At 40.6% G+C, this 21,748-nt stretch overlaps 1 protein-coding gene across 1 annotated transcript in view; it reads right to left on the bottom strand.

The window, feature by feature from the left end:
* Nucleotides 1–21,748, bottom strand: part of CCDC148 (coiled-coil domain containing 148) — a 256,970-nt gene that overhangs the window by 4,070 nt on the left and 231,152 nt on the right. The window contains exons 13-14 of the mRNA XM_043576791.1: nucleotides 3,270–3,387; nucleotides 942–1,082 (exon numbers count right to left, since the gene is read on the bottom strand). Of these exons, the coding sequence (XP_043432726.1) occupies nucleotides 942–1,082; nucleotides 3,270–3,387 (259 nt within the window). The remainder of the gene's footprint in view (nucleotides 1–941; nucleotides 1,083–3,269; nucleotides 3,388–21,748) is intronic.

A 21,748-nucleotide genomic window follows, 5' to 3' on the forward strand; every position in this document is an offset into this window, starting at 1 on the left:
CTGTAAATAATTAACTAAGTGTCCAGCTTCTGTCCTTAGACTTGCAAAATTAACAAACTAGGGAGAACTACTTTCTCCCTTAATATCAGTGATATCCATTCATTCATCTGTCCTCCCTCCCTGCCTTCCATCCATCTGAAAAGACTTTTTTTTTTTAACGTTTATTTATTATTGAGAGACACAGTGTGAGCAGAGGAGGGGTAGAGAGAGGGGAGACACAGAATCTGAAGTAGGGCTCCAGGCTCTGAGCTGTCAGCACAGAGCCCAACGCGGGGCTCAAACTCACGAACTGTGAGATCATGACCTGAGCCGAAGTCGGTCGCCTAACCAACTGAGCCACCCAGGCACCCCTGAAAGTACTTTTTAAAATCCTTTCTCAGTTACAGGAACAGACTAAAAGGAGTCAGAAGTTCCTAGGAATGGTTAAATAACACCTTAATACTTTTCCACAGAAAATGTTTTCTTTTATCATTAGCTCTGATGTATTATCTTCAGTTAATTTTAATTTCTGAAAGCTTCCCTCTGCTTTGTCTTGTATCCGTGTCATCAGTTGTTGCCTTAGTAGGATTTATATCATGAATTTAACATTAAACAAATTCTGAATTATAGAGAAACACTTAAAATAGAACATTAAACACAACTTTAAAGTAAAATTTTGTAAATTTTAAAGATATTTTAATGTAGAAATGTCAATTTTAAAAATAATTTTCAATGACAGATTTATAATATGTTCAAACTGTTCTATGGTCACCTATCAACTATTTTACAGGGCTAAGAATCATGCAGTAATTGCGTGCTATCATTTAGCAGTAAAAATTAAGTGAATCCACATGGTATTCAAATGTAAATATTGAAAATAATTTTTAACCCAAAACACACACTTCTATAAATCTTTTTATCATCATGGCTTTTGCATCAATCACGCTAATTCCCACAATTACCTGGTATTCATTGTATGTATTCAATGTAAAGAGTGGCTTTTGAAGAATAAATTCTTCTTCAGTTCCAATACCCATTCTTGCTTTTGATGCCATTGTGTCTGACATCATTCTAACAGGATCAAATTGAGCAACAATAGCAACCTAAAAGAAGAAAAAGCATGGCTATTTGGATTACGATACAAGCTAACTACTTCTGGGGAGCACTACTAATGTTCAATGTCCATTAAAGGTAGGAAATTTTATTAAAGATAAAACCCAAGAAGGAAGGACAGACAAAATATTAAGCCAGGCCAATCGTAGAGATCCCCAAAGGAGTTAATGGTTTAAAAACAAAACATATTAAAAGGCCATAATATATATGGTTTGCTACTGATTGAGTTATCACAGTTATGATTAAATTTAGATAAAAATGTATTTTTCTGGTACTAAGTCATAGGAAATCTTATAAAGAAAATCTATATATTGAACTACCTTAAAAAGTAACCAAAGATAATAAACATTAATTTTTAACTACTAGCAATATATGGTCATGGTGACAACTCCACAAAGCTTTCTAGAAAGTTTAATATGATCAAGATCATTCTAGAGTATATTATTCATGCATTAAGTTGAGTTATGTTGGCATTATTGGGCAAGATGGGTGAATCTCCATTGTGTTCAGCAATGAGATTTCCAGGGACTATTGTAAACCATTGTTTCCCCTTCTACTGAAAAACCATAGAGTCATTTTAACCTAAATGCCCTTGTCCTTTATGATAATTGAAATCATTCAAAACTGTATCCTAATGAAAGAAGCCACTAATTTTGTAAATTATATGCACCATTAGTAACACCTGCCTGTTAATTCCTAAAGTCAAGAATTAGCATTAAGAGAATGACATTTTTAATGCCATTTAGAAACTGTAATGACAAAACTGGGGGTTGAGTATGCTTTAATTATTATAGGTTTCCTAGCCAAAATGTCTTAAACTATAGTTCTAAACACCGGCTACAGCTAACGGGCATAAATATTTCCTCTTTCAAAGAGTTCACAGATGGAGAGAATTCTAATCATATGGACTCTGTAGTTATCAAATATATATTTGAACAAGAACGTACATAGTAACACTGACATTAAGTTTTGTCCCCAGAAGGCCATGGTGTATAATTATTTGCTAATGATTAAATTTTGTTGAATCTAGCATGACCAGGACCTTACATTCCTCTTTGAATTTATTTCTGTAATCTATTTTTATCAAAGATGATGACATAATAGCGGTATGCATTTACACTTCCTGTAAACTATGCCATTTAACTAGTTTAACTAGACTTCCTCGGTTTGAATCCAGTCTGACAGTTGCTTGCTGTGTGACTTCGGGGAACCTGTGGCTCTTCTGTTTCCTCTTCTATAAAATAGAAATATTGCTACGAAAATAAATACATACATCATAAGGTTGTTGTAGAGATTGAGCTAAAACTTAAGAGCATTTAGAAGAGGGTTTTATATTTAATATTTTAAAAGTGTGAACACACATTACTACAAACCTCTGAAGCAGGTACTATCATTATTCCCATTTTTCAGAGGAGGAAATGAAGCTTAGAGAAGTAAATGATCTAAGTTTCCTCTGCCAGTAAGTCATGAACCAGGTTGCACCCAGGTTTGAAGGATACCAGAGGCCAAGTTCTTATCCAAGATTCCATGTTGCCTCCACTGACATGGAAGGGAAATCAGACAGTCATTTCCCATCAGTTGTGTAGGGGTGTCAGTGGGCTTTGGAGCTTAGGAGTTGAACTAATCACTTCCAGATCAAAACCTCTGAAAAATTACCAAGTAAAACTATTTTATCACACTTCTCAAACTGAAAAACTTTTGCCTACTTTTACTAGGCAATGCAATGGGAGGCTTTAATTCTCTCACAAAAATAGTATATATTTTTAAAAAATGGTTTTCCACATGTTTGCTGACCACAGGGGATTTCCAAACAGAAGTTTCTACCCCTAAGATGATTATCTTGCTCAAACTCCACCAGGTTTTTTGAGGAGCAGAAAATCCTGCTAGATGTAAAGTTTCACTCCTGTAAATGGGTACTATTCAGCTAATAAATGAGAGGTAATACGGATGCATTTAAATCTTGGGAGAGCCTTTTGAAAAGTGCTGATAAAGTTCTTTTAATATACTAAGAAACTGGAAATTGTTCAACATAAATCTAATTGCTCCCAGCAATGAAGATCAGTGTCCCAATTTGGAAAAGTTACATTTTATATCACAGATGTTGTAACTAAGCCCTACTAATAATGTTATTAAGAACACTTAGAAACCACCCATGAAAATTTCCAAATTAAAAACACCTGTTTCCTAAGGGCTTCTAGTCGCCTCTCTCTCGCGCCTTCTTCATGAGCTTCTTGGAGGGCCACTGCTTTTTTCTCCAGCAAACGCTTTTCCAGTAATTCTTGTCTATATTTAACCCTTTAAAAATAATGCACAAGGAAGTTGGGAAAGCATCATAGTAACTGTGTAAATTATATGGGTAGGAACATAGATAGGGGCAGAAGGCATCTCAGAGGTGACATCACGGTCATATTTTGGCTTTACTTGCTTTTGGTTGATTTCTCATAACCAAACAATAAAATGCATTGGTGTAAAATTCAATCTATAATAATTCTAATAACCAGAGAACTGCTGGGGTGCCTGGGTGGCTCAGTCAGTTAAATGTCTGACTTCGGCTCAGGTCATGATCTTGCGGTTTGTGAGTTTGAGCCCTGCGTCGGGCTCTGTGCTGACAGCTCGGAGCCTGGATCCTGCTCTGGATTCTGTGTCTCCTTCTCTCTCTGCACCTCCCCCACTTGTGCTCTGTCTCTCAAAAATAAAGAAATGTAAATGAAAAAAAAAAAATCTAAAGTAACGAGAGAACTGCAGATCACAGGGCAGAAAAAAGTAGGGTAAAAATCCAATCCATCTCTTTCTTCCTTTGATATCATTGTATTGACCCTCAAACTGTCTGTCAGCTGCCACAGCTATAGCTAATCAACCCACCAGAGGACAGCCTCACTCCTGAGTGATTCTTCTAGCAGTTTCTTCAAGGAGTTTCAACACAATTTGAGATGTTAAAAAGGCTACCTTACTGACTAAATATACATACTTTTAGAAAGAAGAGTAAATAAAATGCTATAATAATATGCCCAAATTGTCTCAATACTAGAACTTAAAATTTTGTCTATATTTTCACTTGTTTTGTCTAGAACCCCCATTTTGGGTGTGTGTGTGTGGTTTAAAAATTACACTTTGACTGTAGATGGCAGCAAAAACATGACTTTCCCTTAGCATTATGTTTTCATTCTCCTTAAAATCAGCAGATATTAAAACAGAGCACATTTCAATACCCATTTTAATACCTCCAAACTCATTCAGCCCTCCTCTGCTGCCTTTTTTTAAGCAGCCTGCCTTCCCATCTTCTTGCCCAAGCTATTCTTCTTTTGAATTATAGAGAGGAGATTTGTCTTTTCTAAAAAAGTAGACATTTGGGTTCTCAAGGGAGTATGAGGCCATTGCCTCTGTCTTCCATTATTGATGGCTTAGATTTAACTTTCTTTAAGACATCAGTCACAGATGTGCTTTGCCCTTAGTGTGCATACCTGCATTTTCCACGGATGTACTTTCATTAGACCCTTTTAATTCTGGATCTTGATGTTAACTGAAATGTTTACTATGCATTGAGGCTGTTGCTAAAACCTTCATGTCTTTTAGCTCATTTAGATTTCACAACAACCTGATGTTGGGGTACCAATATTGATCCCATTTTAAAGATAAAGAAATGGAGGTATAGACTGGTGATGTGATTTGCTCATGTTCTCACACCCAGCAAGTGGCAGAGCCAGAGATCAAACCCACGCAGACTGGCCCCAGATCCCACGCTGACCCTGGCCCTCCCCCTACTGTGCACTTAAGCCCCTATGCTCTTCTCTCCTTCCCTTGATTGCTCTACTCACCTCACTGACATGAATACCCTGCTGTGTGCTGTACCCTGTGTGAGGTATTGGAAGCACATGGAGAAGACAGCCCTTCCAAGTTTGTAGTTTAATATGGATACAAAAAGACAAGCCTAAGAACTAATCAAGGTATAGAGTGCCTTCAGAGAGGTATAAACAAGGTCTGCTGGGGGACCTTGTGGAAAAGACTTGGGAGCTTCATGGAGGAGGCAGCATTTGAGCTGGGTCCCAGGGATTATTAGCATTTGGAGAGACGTGATGGTGGAAAGGAGGCTGGCCTTCCTGGAAGAGAGTGCCAGGCCAAGGGTGAGTCCAGAAAGGCATCCCCACTCAGGCACATGCATAGACAGGGTTTGCATCTGAGAGTGAGCAACTTTTAAGTTTTGCTCCCTGGGCATCTTGCCTGCCTCGCTGGTTACAGTCCCAAGAAAGGAAGAGTCCAGGGTGGCTAGGACAGACTGAGTAAGGCATTTGAACCTGTGTCATCTGAACAGAGTGAGTGAATGAAAGAAGCCCAGGGAAGTATTGGCAGGGTGAGCCTGGTAGTCATGTGGTTCCTTCAGGAAGATTTGCTCCTGGGGAGGAAAAATCTCCAAAACCAGGTTGCTCCTGAGGCTGACATTAAAGCAGCAGCGTAGGAGAGGAAAAGAGTGGAATGTGCAGTAGATCCTTGCAGAGTAAAAACCCACAATGGGATTTAGGAGGAAAGTCCTAAACCTTGATGGCTGTGGCTGTCCTCCTCCTCATCTCCCATACAGGAGTCAGTAGCCTGACACACGTTAAACAAGCTACAGACCAGGGTGCTCCCTTTCTCCAATGCCTCCATGTCATGGAAAGCTATTTCTCATTCTCTCCATTTTCACTAGGGCATGACACAACCTTCCTAATAAGGTTCTACTCAATTTATGTACTGAGTACAAGCTAAGTGAACGACTGTGAAGGTTCAATTAAAAGATACCCTGGGATTTGATCATTACCATATGCTAATTCTCAGAACCTTTGAAAACTTTCTCTTCCTTTGGGATATATAGGTTGCTTTGTCTGCAACAAAGTTTTGCCTGCTGTGAAAAAGTAAGAGTTGTACCAGTTAGGGGAGCTTGACTTGTGAGGAAGAAGTTGCAAATCAGACTAAGGCATTTGAACTTGTGCCTAAAGAAGCCCGGCTCATGGTTTACCCTGAGTCTCACTCACTCGTTCAACCTATGTTTATTGAGCACCTACACTGTATCAACCACTGTTCCAGGCACTAGAGATACAATCTCAACACAGGAGACACGTTTCTGTCCTCACAGAGCTAATAGTCTAGCAGGGATACAAAGACCCAGGCAATTTTGTTAAGGGGTGGCCCTTGCTCTGAGGACACAGTGGGATGTAGGCCTTGGGAGGGGCACTTTTGCAGACTTGGGGCATTTAGGGGAGCACCCAAGAGGAAGTGCTCTGAATCTCACACCCGAAAAAGGAGCAGAGGGGGAAAGAATAGGAAGAACGTTCCAGGCAGAGAAAAAGAGCATATGAAGGTGAGAAAGCACAGTATTTTTTGAACTGAAAAATACTCGGAAAGAACAAAAGTGGACAATGCAAGGTGAGGCTGGAGAGGCATGAGAGGCCAGACTGGGGCTTCGCATGCATGAGGGTTTTGATCAGGGAAATGTGGTGATCTGAAAAACCTCTCCTGTAATATGTACGTGATAATAAGGAGTCAAGACCAGAGAGGGTATCCACAGGCAAGTTAATGGTTTCCTAACCTAGGGAACTGGTAGGAGATAGACCTGGAGGAGATGCTAAAAGAGAAGACTTGGATTTAAAGTTTATGTAGAAGATAGAATTAATTTGAGTTGTTAATGTTATGGCAGAGCAGAAGAGATAGAGAGAGGAAGGAGTTAAGGTTTCCTTCTTGCACAGTGAGCAATGGCGTCCCTCGCTAAAACTGGGAACTTGGAGAAACAGGGAAGAGAAGGAATCAGGTTCCTTTGGACAGGGACCAGCCTTCACATATCTGGGCTGAAGATGTAAATGGGAGATCTTTATCAACGGCGTGGAATCGAGGCCATGGAGCAGATGGAATCAATCAGGAAGAGAGTGTAGAGTAATAAGAAAAGTAGGTCTAGGAGTGACTGCCAAGGAAACATTTAGGAAAGGGACAGAAGACAAAACTAGGAGGATGAGGAGAAGTGATGCCAAAGCAGCTAAGGAAAACAGCATTAACAATGTCAAATGATACAGAAAGATCTGATATAACCCGCAAATGATCACTAGATTAAATAAGAGGGAGTCATCTGTGATCTTGGCAGGAGCAGTCAGTAGAGACGTGGCTGGAGGATTAGTGGGGCTGAGGAGGTGAGTGAGGGAGCAGACAACCCCTTCAGCAAGACTGAGGGCACTGGAGGGAGCGCGCAGCTGATCACACTTGTGTTGGCTCCCAAGTGATGACCAACGTTACTCTGGCCACCTTGAGGATTTGCCACTGAAAATATTTTTTAAATATTTATTTTGCGAGAGAGAGAGAGAGAGCGAGCCCCAGCACGAGTAGGGGAGAGGCAGAGAGAGAAGGAGAGAGAGGATCCCCAGCAAGCTTCATGCTGTCAGCATACAGGTCCACTTGGGTTCCGATCCCATGAACCATGAGATCGTGACCTGAGCTGAAAATTAGAGCTTAATCGACTGAGCCACCCAGGAGCCCCTTGCCACGAAAAATTTAAGCAAATAGGTGACATACTCAAATCCTTCATTTATACAGATGCTGTGGTATAAACTCAGATAATAATCCCCTTGGAAAGGGGAAACTCTTGGTGCCTCTCTCCTCTCCCAGTCTGGACAGAAACTTTTCTTTGCCTAAAGAGAAGTGATGCAGAAAAACTCTTGGGAGAAAGCCAAATACTCACATATTCATGGGGAAAGAAAATAGCAACACAGTAAAGTCAATCATTTGGAAAATGTTCCACATAAATACCTTTAGCTATTTGAGGTAGCAGATTTTCTCCAAATTAAACTGTTGCTATGAAAGTCAATGTCAGGAAATGGCGAAGCTCAAAAGTCTAAGTTGTGCACAGAATTCCCAAACAAGAGTCCTAGGTCCATCTCTCAGTCCATTTTATGCTCCCTGCTTCTACAAAGGTTCAAAGTATTGCAGAAGGGGCATTTTCAACTTCTCATGGGGGAGGAGAGGCATCGTATTGTTCAAAGGCAACAGCTGCTGCAGAATCAGGCACAGCATTAACAATAATCTGGAAAGGATTTTGTTTAAGCCTCCAGGCCTGAGTGTAGTTGAAGGGACAGGAAGCTTTCATGTAGAATGGAGAGTTTATGTATCATTTAGGAGATTCTTTATGTGTGTGTACAGCACTCGAAGAGGTGAGTATACGAATGCAAGTGGCTTGGGAACACCTTGAACTTTAGTAGCAGCATCCCTTTGCTTCAGTGAAACTTCAGTGAGAACTGGGCAAAATATTAAGTACTAAACCTTGACCTGCCTCCTGTTTGGAGCCACAGGTAACTTCAGTCTAAACAAACCTACAGCACCCAAGGGGGATTAGGAAGACTCCTGAGGAACAACGGATAGTGGCAGGAGCTACCATTTTTTTTTTAACAAAAAGCTTATGCAATAAATAAAACATAAAGATATATCTTAATTAGGGCACTGTAACCAGTATTGAACGCCCCCAAAAAACATTTCAGAGAAGTAATTTACCCTACTGAATTAAAGGCAGTTTGTGTGCAAACTTGCTACTTAGTGTTTAGGTCATGTGGCTTACTCAATATTGAATGAGAAATCTTTAAACAGGCACATGCCGGAGGTATTTCAGCAGCAGCATGGTGAACCTGTTCCTGCCTGTTGGGAAATCCATTTTTTTGGCTCAAACCCACTCAGAAAGTTGTTCTTCCCACCAAATTGAGAGAAACCGCTCTATTAGATATAGGGTAATAGGGAAGACTATGTGGATCAAAACACAGGCCAGGTGGAAGCACCTGTCAAGAGGTAAATGGCGATGGGGGAAAGGGGGAGAAGGAGAAGCTAGCCCAGAGGAAAAAAACCTGGATGCTCACTGGATGCTTCTAATGATATAGGCAATGAGACTCTACTCAGTGGGGATTTTGGCTAAGGGCATAAGCGGAGACCAATTTCTGCAAATAGAATGTAAATCTTGATGCAAGGCAGTGACATCCTGGTACAGATAGGCGTGGGCAAGAACAAAGAGGATTCATAGAGAATCCACAGAACCAAGAGGAGAGGAACCCATGCCAGCCCCAAACAGAGACTATTCTTCCAGCTCAGAGCACTTACTGCTTCCATTGTGAGGTGTAAGAGCAAGTTCTTATTGGAACTCTATTCTTTAATCGATTGATTCAGTTGGCCAACATACAGTTAGTTGAGCACCTACTATGTGTGAAGCACTGTCCCCAATGCTTAGGATACAATAGGGAAAAATTTAAACTAAACAAAAAAGATCCCCACTCTCTTAAGTCTTATATTATTTGTGGTTATTTATAAGCATGCTTAAATTAACATTCTAATAAAATACATAAATTAAAAAATAATTATCAAGAACAATCTTATCACAAAGTCCTAAATTAGCCCTTTCTTGTATTGCTATAGTGATGGTTCTCAACTATAAAAGTCATTAGGATCACTGGAACATGTAAAAACTTCTGATGCCAATGTCCCGCACCAAACTAATCACATCAGAGTCTGGTGTTGTGGTGTTGGGGCTCAAGCGTTGGTATTTTGCTAAAACTGTCTCCAATTGATTCTAATGTGCAGCCAGGCCTGAAAGCCAAAACCACCTAGCCCATTGGTTACCTAACTTGAGCTAACATCAGAATCACTTGGAGGGCTTGTTAAAGCTCAGATCACTTCACCACCTCTAGAGTTTCTCATTCAGTAGTAATGAAGTAGAGTCTAAAAATTTACGTTTATGTTTCCAGGCGATGCTAAGCCAGGGACCACACTTTAAGAATTAGAGTCTAGATAGGGGTGCCTGGGTGGCTCAGTCAGTTGAGTGACTGACTTTGGCTCAGGTCATGATCTCATGGTTCATGAGTTCGAACCCCGTGTCGGGCTCTGTGCTGACAGCTCGGAGCCTGGAACCTGCTTCGGATTCTGTGTCTCCCTCTCTCTCTGCCCCTCTCCCACTCATGCTCTGTCTCTCTGTCTCAGAAATAAATAAACATTTAAAAAATTAAAAAAAAAGAATTATAGTATAGATAAATGTTCAGATTAGAGGGATTCTGCCTATTGTTATCAAGACAAAACCAGGTACATTTTACTACCCAGGACTGGTTTCTGTTTTCATGTGCCAAATAGCACAGTTACATGCCTCAGGATTGATCCAAACTAGATCAATTCCTGCCGTGGTGCTACTGACAAGTAGCAGAATCTTTCACCCTCGCCCCAGCCTCCATGACCCCCAACACACACAAATGACGGGTTCCCCCAACCACAGTGGCCCTCTCAAGTCTTGGGTCAGTGTCTGTGATGAGCAGTTACAAGAATGGCTGCTACAGAACCAATTTCTTTCTCTCCAGTGGACAAAACGCTGGTGTACCCTGAAGACAGTTGAAAACCTCAGACTACTGGAGATAAAGGGTATACTCAGTAAAAGCAAAGAAGGAAGAAATAACTTCAAGGTATTCGTGCCTTAAAAAGGAGGTACGAGCCGCTTCCTTTGGGACTAAATCTTGTGGTTCCAAGGGGGTGGATATTTTTCATACTGAAAGTGAAAACCCACAAATACGAGTGAAGTACATTTTCCTGTTTGTTGTGATCAATTTCAACCTAGCTGTCTGAGTTCACTTGAGTTCTAGGTACAGACCTAAAAACAACTGTGAAACAAGGACTTAAGCCTGGGAATCTGGACTTGAATACAGGGGAAGATGTGGGGAGTAAGTTACAGAAAGAATGTGACAAATATATTAGCTCTTTCCCCCAAATTAGTGCAGAAAGACATTTCTACCACAGTTTATCTACCCTCCTCTTTTTGAACTATTCCTAACACTTTCCATATAGGTTTCAGTAATTCTTTCATGCCCTTAAAATTTGCCTAGAATCGTCCCTTCCAATAGCATTTCCAGAGTGCACTGTCTATAAGGAATTAAAAAACAATAAAAGTCTGTCTTTTTTATGATCACGCACTAGCAAGTCTAAACGAAGTTAGTGATGAAATATTCCCTTCGTTGGAGCACACAACCCCATTTCACTTCACTCTTGGTTGCTCCTTTTAATAGTTTTTCTTAATTGAAAACCAGTGCTTCCCAGGTGGCACTACTCCCATCGCTCCTCCTTTTTGTTAAAGTTTATTTATTTTCAGAGAGACAGAAAGAGAGAGAGAGAGGGAGTGGGGGAGGGACAGAGAGAGGGAGAGAGAAGATTCCAAGCAAGCTGCCAGCACAGAGCCTGATGCGGGGCTGGAACCCACAAACCGTGAGATCATGACCTGAGCTGAAACCAAGAGTCAGATGCTTAACCAAGTGAGCCACACGGGTGCCCCCCCCCCCCGCCCCCACCACCATTGCTTCCCTTTAAAATTGTTGACGGAGAAGGCTGGCATTTTCCTGGTCTCGGGCAACAATTCCAGAAAAGCTTTTTCTATTGACTTTGGGGTTATACCATCCTCTTTGTCATTGGGTTCTTGCAATCAACTACTAGCTGCCCAGGTCACTGCCCAACATTCACCGACGGTTATTCAAAACTCCACCCTTACAGTGTGCCTTGTGCTTCAACAGCATTCTCTCCCCCGCTGCTTCAACAGCTCATTCCTTAGACCAGACTTGGAGCTTGGCATCACCTAGAACGGTTTCCTGCCAAAATCTTAAACAGAGGGATTCCGTTCTGACTCCAATGTCTAGGGCCAACACATATACTGATAAAGACTGTACGACTTTAGGAGTGGATTGCCTGCTAACCGCCTATGTTCCTTATGTTCTTATCATTTAGCCTTACTCAACCTGCTACTTTAGCTCATCAGACTCTCCATTTTCAACGATATATTTAAACTGTGTTCTGTGTGCCAGACACTGGGCTAGATCTTCCCTTGTGAAGTTTACTGTCCTACTTCTTCCTTTCCTCCCAGGCTAGGAGACACAGACTTTATTCTCTCTCCAGCTGTGGATCCCTGGGTCTGCTTTTAAGAGTATAATCACTAGTATCCTTTAATTGTCTTCTTTTATTTCCACATCTGCCCTGCCAATTTCCAGCCCTGCTTCTTTGCTGTATTTATTATGCATTTATGAAGTCGAACCTTACCTGGACATGCAACACTCCTCCAGATTAATGTTATTTACACCAGCTGCTTAACTTTCTCCCTCTTAGCAGAGAACTTCACCTCTCACTTTACTGCAGAGGCCATAAGCATTTGTTTCCCCAATATGTCCTGCCCACTTCCAATCTTGTCAAGACTCCATTTTACCCATTCTTTGCTTCTTAAATCTGGGCTTTTGGGCGCCTGGGTGGCTCAGTCAGTTAAGCATCTGACTTCAGCTTAGGTCATGATCTCACAGTCTGTGAGTTCGAGCCCCGCGTCAGGCTCTGTGCTGACAGCTCAGAGCCTGGAGCCTGTTTCAGATTCTGTGTCTCCCTCTCTCTCTGGCCCTCCCTCCGTTCATGCTCTGTCTCTCTCTGTCCCAAAAATAAACAAACGTTAAAAAAAATTAAATCTGGGCTTTTATCCCATAAGCCTATTTGTTTCTAGGAGCTTGCTCCAGAAATGAATTTCTTCCTTTCCTATTTCTTCAATATTTCTCTCTCCCACTTCATGATTCTTTTTTTCTCCACATGCAAACTTCTTCAAATGGGGAAAGTGTGTCTCTCAACTCTCTCTTTTCAACTACCATCCTCCTTTTTTTTTTTTTCTCCTTCTAGGTGAAATTTGTTAGATGAAAAAGCTATACTTTCTGTTATCAGTTCTTCACTTCTCATTTAATTCCAAACCCATTCAGTCCGGCCTCTGCCTCCTCCATTATCTGGAAACCATTCTCCCCAATGTCACCAGGAACTCCAAATTGTAAACCTAGAGTCTTTTAGAGCTCCTCTGACTTAACCTGTCCACAACGGCTGGTCCTAATGACCACCTCTTTGAAATGTACATCCTACTTCTCTGCCTTTCCTCCTTCTCTTTTACCTGCTCCGTGTTTTTTTTTTTTAATTAAATTTTTTTTTAATGTTTGTTTACTTTTGAGAGAGACAGAGACAGAATGCGAGTGGGTTAGGGGCAGAGAGAGAAGGAGACACAGAATCCGAAGCAGGCTTCAGGCTCGGAGCTGTCAGCACAGAGCCCGACGTGGGGCTTGAACTCCCGAGCTGTGAGATCATGACCTGAGCCGAAGTCGGAGACTCAACTGACTGAGCCACCCAGGCGCCCCTTACCTGCTCCTTCTTATTTGTTCACCCATGGTTCCAAAGTGAATCCACTTCTTTTCTTAATTTCAAAACATCTTCCCCGAGATCTGACTCTTGCTACAATTGAGGCATCAATATCTGTGGCCTCCGCCTCCTTCATACCCCCAAATCCATTGATCTTTTTTCTTCATGTAATATCAAGATTCATTTCAGACAAATCTCTCAACTGTAACTATATCATATTGCTAGTTAAATGCAGAGCTGCTGCTTTAGTGGGCATCTGAGCTTTGCATAGAGTGGACGTCCTTTTCATACACAAAAAATTTAGGAACAAACGTAATGACACATGCCGATTAGAACATGCCTATTATGGGGCGCCTGGGTGGCGCAGTCGGTTAAGCGTCCGACTTCAGCCAGGTCACGATCTCGCGGTCCGTGAGTTCGAGCCCCGCATCAGGCTCTGGGCTGATGGCTCAGAGCCTGGAGCCTGTTTCCGATTCTGTGTCTCCCTCTCTCTCTGCCCCTCCCCCGTTCATGCTCTGTCTCTCTCTGTCCCCAAAATAAATAAATGTTGAAAAAAAAAATTAAAAAAAAAAAAAAAGAACATGCCTATTAGGCACATGCCTCTTCACGTCTGCTTAGAGATAAGCCACCATGTACCATGGGAGAGGGTTGAGATTCTACTCAATTATTTTGGGTTTGCTCTAATCCAAAAGCAGAGAATTAAGTTCCCCTTGTTGAATACCTACTCATATACTGCAACAATTTTAACCTGTAATATTTACAGCAGGGTTAATCATTTCAACCACTTTTAAAAATCGTAGAATGTATAACTTTGAGCAATGCCACTTCCTGGAGCCAAGAAAATCTTTTATATAATTAACCATCTGAGGTCACAACATTTGGAATTATTAACTATAAACCATTTTATAAATTAGGAGATATCTTCCAAAAATAATGACTTTACTATTAGAAGAGCAGATTCCCCACCCCACCCCCTTTCTGGAAGTAATTGGATACTAGGGCTAACTGCCCATTATGGCTAAATCTAGATTTTAATAATTTGACCACATTGTGGTAGACATGTCAGGTTTTTTTATCCCCTATCATCAATCTAGAATTATCAATCCCCTTCAAATTGCCTTTCCTTATTCTTTGTAGGTCTGTTGAAACCTTTAATCAGAGTCTCCCAACTTTTCCTGGTGACCAGATATGGTTAATATTAGTACATTATAAATCTGACCATAGTGATTGGCCCTCAGTGAGCTTCAACTGAACCAATCAGAATCTTTCCTGGGGGGGGGGGGGCGCCTGGGTGGCTCAGTCGGTTGAGCGTCCCACTTCGGCTCAGGTCATGATCTCACCGTCTGTGAGTCTGAGCCCCGCATCAGGCTCTGTGCTGACAGCTCAGAACCTGGAGCCTGCTTTGGATTCTGTGTCTCCCTCTCTCTCTGCCCCTCCCCTGCTCATGCTCTGTCTCTCTTTGTCTCAAAAATAAATAAAAACATTAAAAAAAAAAAAAAGAATCTTTCCCTGGGGATTTATATATGAATATTGAAGAAAAGCTTTCTTTTCTCTCTGTGGTAACTACCTAAAATAATGTAATTAAATCAAGCCATGTCTCTTTTCCTCCTGGTTTCCCCAGCCCATAGGAGGAAGTCCATTCCAATGCACAAACCGGTAAGAGTAAAGAAGCAGAAAGAGAGTGAGAGGAACCTGAAGATGTCATTTGAGTCCTTGAAGCAAGATTCCCTCCTGGAATCCCATTCATTTTCCCTTCTGCCTAAGCTAGTGTGAGTTAGGTTTCTCTCAGTTGCTTCTGAGTAGTCCTGACCAGTAAACATATCTTCTACGTATAAGGGAATACTTATCTTTTCATCCTCTGTAACAGAAGGGCATGTGCCAAGCTGTTCCCAGTGATAATCAGTTTGTTTTCCAAATTGATGGCCCATGGAATACTAATATTCCACAGGATGTTAACATGTGTGCCATAGATATTGTGTTGGGTATTCAAGTAAGCTTGAGAAAGATAAACAATGTGAAATAGATTTATTCACAGTAGGATCTCTCAGAATAGTTATTAGAATATAGTGGTATGCAATATGAATTCTCAAAAAGATGACTAGTGTACTAATTTCTGCAAATTATTTGATAATCAAAGCTTTTTTGAATAGAATCCAGCTTGGGAAATGTTACTTGCCTTTCCATTGAACAGGCAGGGATGGATATCCAAGTAAACTAATAGGCATAAACACATATACACTTATTCACTGGTACTATAGTTGTTTGTTCCCATGTGTTGTTTGTGTTAGACTACACTTCCTGAGGGTATTGGCTATGTCTTAATTGCCTTTGTATCCCCAACAACTAGCATAGTGCCTAAAACAGAAGGCAATAATCATTATTCACCCATAAATGAAAGAGATTAAAATTTTTAAAGTTATGGCAAACATTTGACTAAATTTTCTAAACTGTAGGTAAATAACAGAAGAGTTGACAAAATAAAAAATTAAGAATAAATTGAATATACCCTCTTCTGTTAAGCCTGTCTAATCAGTGGGTATTCCTTTGGAACATATTTAATCATTTGAGGAGTAGTAAGAGAAGTTGAACCACTTCAACTTCAAATCAAGTGTCCGTCTCCTTTGAATGATCAGGAACCATAGATGCTAAAAGGCAAACTCAAAGATGATTTCCATGACACAAACTTCCTGGTACTGTGATTTTGGATGGGCAGGAGAGGCACAAATGACATGTTGGCTCTCAGGAAATATGATTTGGAATTTAACAACCTACCCAGGCAAATCAGCATTTATTTGCCTCACTGCCTTCATATATTCATTTATTCCACATATTTGTATTAAGTGCCACATATACGTGTGTAAAAATCATACTCCTACCAAATCACATAAGAAAATCCCAGAGCCATTAGATATACCTATCAAGTAGACAAACACAGCCTACATCTAGATTTTTGAATACATACGGGGCTTGCCACTTGCCATCACAGGAGTTCACCAAGAAGAGACATCTGTCATTTAACACTACTTGGGTAATTTGCACAGTAACTCTTGAACTCACAAATGGTTTATGGTAGATAAAGTTTAATGTCACCGCTAATATGTATCGCATTTAAAACATCTTTAAGATGCTATCATTTTATCAACTACATAAGAAGGGAACTCATATTGAGGGTTTACTTCACAGTATTAGGTTTCTTTAAATTATTTTCCCACTTTGGAAAGAAAAAAATTAATTTTTCTTAATGCTATTTTTTTATTCTGAGAGAGACAGCATCAGAGTGCCAGCACTTGAGTGGGGGAGGGGCAGAAAGAATGGAGAGCAAATATCCCAAGCAGGCTTCGTGATGTCAGCGCAGAGCCTGATGCAGAGCTCCATCCCACCAACTGTGAGATCATGACCTGAGCCATTATCAAGAGTCAAACATTTAACCGACTGAGACACCCAGGTGCCCAAGAAAAAGAAAAATTTTAAAGTAAGAAGAGAAGCATAGGTGATTAGTTTCATTGGATTTTCTTCCCTGAAGAATTCTTCTAAGATACATATAATTTCTGATGACCCTAATTTCAATAAGAATATTTTCAGACTCACAACTGAAGGAAGCATTGTGTGGGTATGAAATTTTAAAAAGCCACACTAATAAAATATACCACTGGGTTACCAAATTAAAATATTTTACTCTGGTTTTATCTATGTTCAACTTCTGATTTTAATTGGTCCTGTCTTTCCAGGGACAGACATATAGGCCATTTTGATGGAACTGGTTTCCCTTTGTCAGGAGTCCTGACAGGATGGCATTAAGAACAAAAGAAACACAGTCCTCTCCCCTCAAACAAATGACTTAAGTAAATAGGATTAATAAAACTTGCCGTCTCTACTATTGTTTGAAAATCCCCTTATGGTCTCTTTCTTTCCTTCCCAAGTTTCTCAGAACTTCTATAGGCAGCAAACATCAAAAGGACCGAAGATTTTTATACTGATTCAGCCACCCACAGCAATGAAGTAAACCCTGATTTTCTTTTAGTCTAGGAAATGATCAGCAAAGAGGCTTCATAAACAGCCTCTTTAACACTTGAAGCTTAAAAAACCAGGAAAAAAATCAGTGTAGCAGAATGGTTACTGTCATAAACACCTTTGAAGGTTTTTCTTTTTCTTTTTTCTTTTTTTTTTTTTTAAGTAACCCTTCTAATCCCTCCTCTACCAACATTATAGAATATTTTCTTTACCACAACTTTTCGGTTAGGCATTTTAAATTATGCCTTTTAAAAAACAAAAGATAAAATATATTACATTTTGGGCATGACTTTCCTCCTGCTTTTTTCCTCCGCTCGCTCCCTTAAATGCTGATCCGCTTGCTGCCCCTGGGGGTTCCGCCTCCAAGTTTCAACTCCCTCCTCCGGTGACTTTCAGCCTCTCTTAGTTCTGTCTCCTTGAGGTCTCAGAATTCAGGCTTATGGGACTGAATCACTGACACCTCTACACAGCAGCGCACCCGGCAGTCCAGCCAAGTGCACGCTGACACGTTTGCATCTCGGGGGAGGGGGCCCGTCCCCCGTGCAGGCTTGATGAGCTCTGAGGCCAGGTGAGATGCTGAAGCCGATGTTCTAGAAAGGCTATTGAGGCCAAGAGAGAAATCTGTGGCTTTCTCCAGAACTCAAGCAGACACATCAGCTCGAACATAGTACTGTAGGCTAAAGTGACCAACTTTACCAGGAAAGATAAGATAAACTGGGCAGAGATCCAGATAAATGTAGAAGTAATACTTGATTCAGTGACCCTCCACCCACCCCCCCTTTTTAAGTTTATTTATCTTTCGACAGAGTGAGCACAAGAGCATGTGTGAGCAGGGGTGGGGCAGAGAGCCTTGCAGAGCCCCATGGGGGGCTGGCTGTATCTTGGGGAATGGAGATCAATGAGCTGAACCAAAATCAGGTGTTGGTTACCTAACCAACAGACACACAGGCACTGTGTTTTTTCCTGTTTGTTTAGCCCCCCCTTTAAAGGATTTTTTTTCCCTCGGCAGCACTGTTTAGGTAAGGGCAGAAATAAATCTCAAAAACCCTGTATTTTCCTTTCCTACATTAAGCTCGAGATACACACACTGACATTCCATGGGACCGCTCTTTGAACGGAGAAATGGAGAAATTCCTTGAGAGTCATGGACCAGAGAAGCACAATGAAATAGGTCGACAAAACCACACTTTGTACAATTTAACAGTGTATCAGCTATATATTATAGCTAAATCCCAAGTTTGAGGAGCAGCTGGGGAAAGGGTGGACAGGCTAGAAGAGAAGTAGGGCAGAGTTTCCTAAGTTGCTGGTGTAAACGAAACAGGTAATTAATTTTTATGAAATTTTACTCTAATAAAAGTTACAATGGCCAAATGTTGGCCTCTCTAGACACAGCTAACAAAGGACACCAGGAGATGGGTTGTGTCTCTTTTCACGGTTTTGCACCGTGTGTAAAGCAACAGCATGAGTGGTTTCTTAGGAAGAAGAGCTCTTTCTTGTCACAAGACCTTCTTGGTAATCAAGCTCTGAGAAGAAACAGGCCCAGCTCTCCTAGGGGCCTAATCATGACCCCAAACACTAAGCCCACAGGAAAACCCACTTAGTCCAAGTTAAACTAACAGAAGCGGCGTTAATCTTGCTCCTCAAAGGTAAATTATTTACTCTCCCTCAAGTTACTGGGTGATCCAGTGGCCTGGATAGCAAAAGAAAGCTATTTCATTTTCTATAAAAGCTATAAGCTGAATATCCACGTAATTCTAATTTCTTTCTTTTTTTTTGGCATCAAGAATTTATTATCAGCAAAATTGATAAAACTGGGAAAATATTCTCTTTAAACAGAAATTAAAAATGGTTGCCCCAAATAACACAATGGTCAATAGTTAAAATAGCTCTTCAAATATTAAGTCGACACTTACACATCCTTCAACCTGATAACTTTATTTTAATTGAAGTATAGTTGACACAACGGTACACAATACTCATTTCAGGTGTGCAACAGTGATTTGACAAGTCCATGTTATGCTGTGCTCACCACAACTGTCACCACACAACACTATTATCATACCATTGACTGTATTCCCTATGATGTACCTTTCATCCCTGTGACTTATTCTGTAACTGGAGTACTGTATCTCCCACTCCCCTTCATTCATTTTTCCCATTCCCCCAACTCCCCTCCCCTCTGGCAACCATCAGTTTGTTTCCTGTATTCACTCATAATTTTAATTTCTTAGAGATATAGCCAACCTTGTCACATATATGAAAGGCAACTCAGATTCTCTCTCCAACCAACTCTAAATTTTAATCTTTATTGTCCTCTCCCGATTGTCACAACTCCTCCTGCCAGATTCCCCATTATTTCAAGAGACAAGAATATTCCCTAAGGCCTCCTTTTGAGTATACATCTTTCTGAGATCATGTTTCTGGTTTCCCTGAAGACTGTCACATCAATAAATCTATCTTTTGCCTGGATCCTCCGTTGTGAAAGTAATTTTATCACCTTAGCCAGGCACAGCCAACATTTCTCTCTTATATGTATTCTTCAATCTGATCAGAAATGTCTTGCTTGGACTGCTCCATTTGAATGCATAACAGCATTTATATGAAGACCTTGGCATAATTGCAGATGGAGACAAGCCTTTCTGCAAATAGGCCAATTGCCAAGCACAGACCACAGGAAGACCCTAGCTGAACCTGGTCCAACATAAAATGGTTTATGTCCATTACATCGAAGCCTTAGGAAGGGTTTGTAGAGCGATAGTCTGAGACATCATAAGGATTAACTTGCACCAAAAGCTCCCAGGATTTAAAAAAAAAAAAAAAAAAAAAAGCATCAAAAGCCTTGATCTTTTAGAAACATCTAGAGCTTTCAAGCCCACACATACTCAGATGGTACTGATAATCCTCTTTCTGTTTGTAGGATTTGGAAGAACTACAAAGAATAAAGAGCCACAATATTTTGACAAAATGATGTATTCTCTTTAGGTATACTCGATGGAAACGTGGTCTTTCCCCCTTCAATTACTAAAACCTAAGTACAAGAAGCTTTGAGTAGATACTTTATAGGAATACAATAGATAAATACACATACTTATTTGGTATATATAAAGTACTGATATTTTAAAAATCATCTCGTTGTATAAAACTTGACAGTTTTCAAGGTACTCTCCCATACATTATCTAGAAAGACTCAGTATAAAACATTGTTATTCAACTAAACAGCATTACTCCCTTTTTCCACTTCTGATTACATGAGAGGCCATCAGCAATTTTTTTATTTAATTAGGATTTATATCCCACCTGTTTCCAAACAAGATTGGAAATGATGCATAATATTAAACCCAGGGTAAAATGGCAACATTAAAAATCAAAGAAGATACAAAAACAAGTAAAAGGAGTAGATGTTTCCAAGCAACTGCAACAAGTTGTGACAGCTGGGCCATGAACTTGCCTCTCACAGGAGTTAGCATTTGCTCGCCAGGTGGGGATGCTGAAACTCTCAGCTATTTAACAGGATGTTTACAGAACTGTCTTACTATCAGGGCCCCTGGATTAATCACACTGCTATCTTTCTCTGACAGTGGTTGGTAAGCCAACTGAAATGGCATTTTCAGGGGTGCTATTTAGAATGCAGATTCCTGGGCTTAATCTTAAGATCCCTGGTGGTAAAAATCTGGAATTGTATTTTCACATGCCCACTAGGTTATATTTTTGCTCTGTAAATTTGGAAATCACTGCTTTTCTGGGATTAGTGGCTGTTGCATGGGAACAATAGAAAACCCAGCTTCAAGAAGGTAGAAGATTGTTCTAGTAATCAGTCTCTTGGATACTGCTTTTTGCCTTCCTATTCCTGCCCTGTGCTCATAATACTTTCAAATGCCTGGTTCATTACCCGCTTAATGTTTTACTTTGGATGTTCCCACACACTTGGCCTCTTCTGACTATAATATTCTCCTTCCAGCATCCCATCCCCGTCCTGCGCATCAGCTTGGTTTAGATTCCTGCCACAGACTCCTGATATGTGTGTATGTGCCATCACCTGCTGGTAATTCCTAAACTCACTTTGATAGCTCTGCACATGTTGCAATCTTTACTTGTCTCACTTGGGGTTAATTTACTCCACTCCTGGGGTGCCTGGGTGGCTCAGCCGGTTTAAGGGTGTGACTCTTGTTTTTGGCTCAGGTCACGATCTCATGACCCATCTGTGCTGACAGCATGGAGCCTGTTTGGAATTCTCGCTCTCCCTCTTTCTCAAAATAAACTTCTTAAAACATAATTTAACAAAGTTTACTCCATTGTTGTTTATGGGAACATGGGAGATACTCCCTCCCTGACTTCTGGCCATTGGTGCCCAGATGTGGACTTAGGTAGGAGGAATTCTCTCTTCTCTGCTTTTATTTCCAGTTAAGGGATCTTATGGGATTATTCTCTGTAGTTAAGGGATGTATCTTATGCTTTTCCCACTCTCCAAATCCTC

Source organism: Prionailurus bengalensis, chromosome C1 (genome assembly GCF_016509475.1).
Source record: "Prionailurus bengalensis isolate Pbe53 chromosome C1, Fcat_Pben_1.1_paternal_pri, whole genome shotgun sequence".
Lineage (NCBI taxonomy): Eukaryota > Metazoa > Chordata > Mammalia > Carnivora > Felidae > Prionailurus > Prionailurus bengalensis.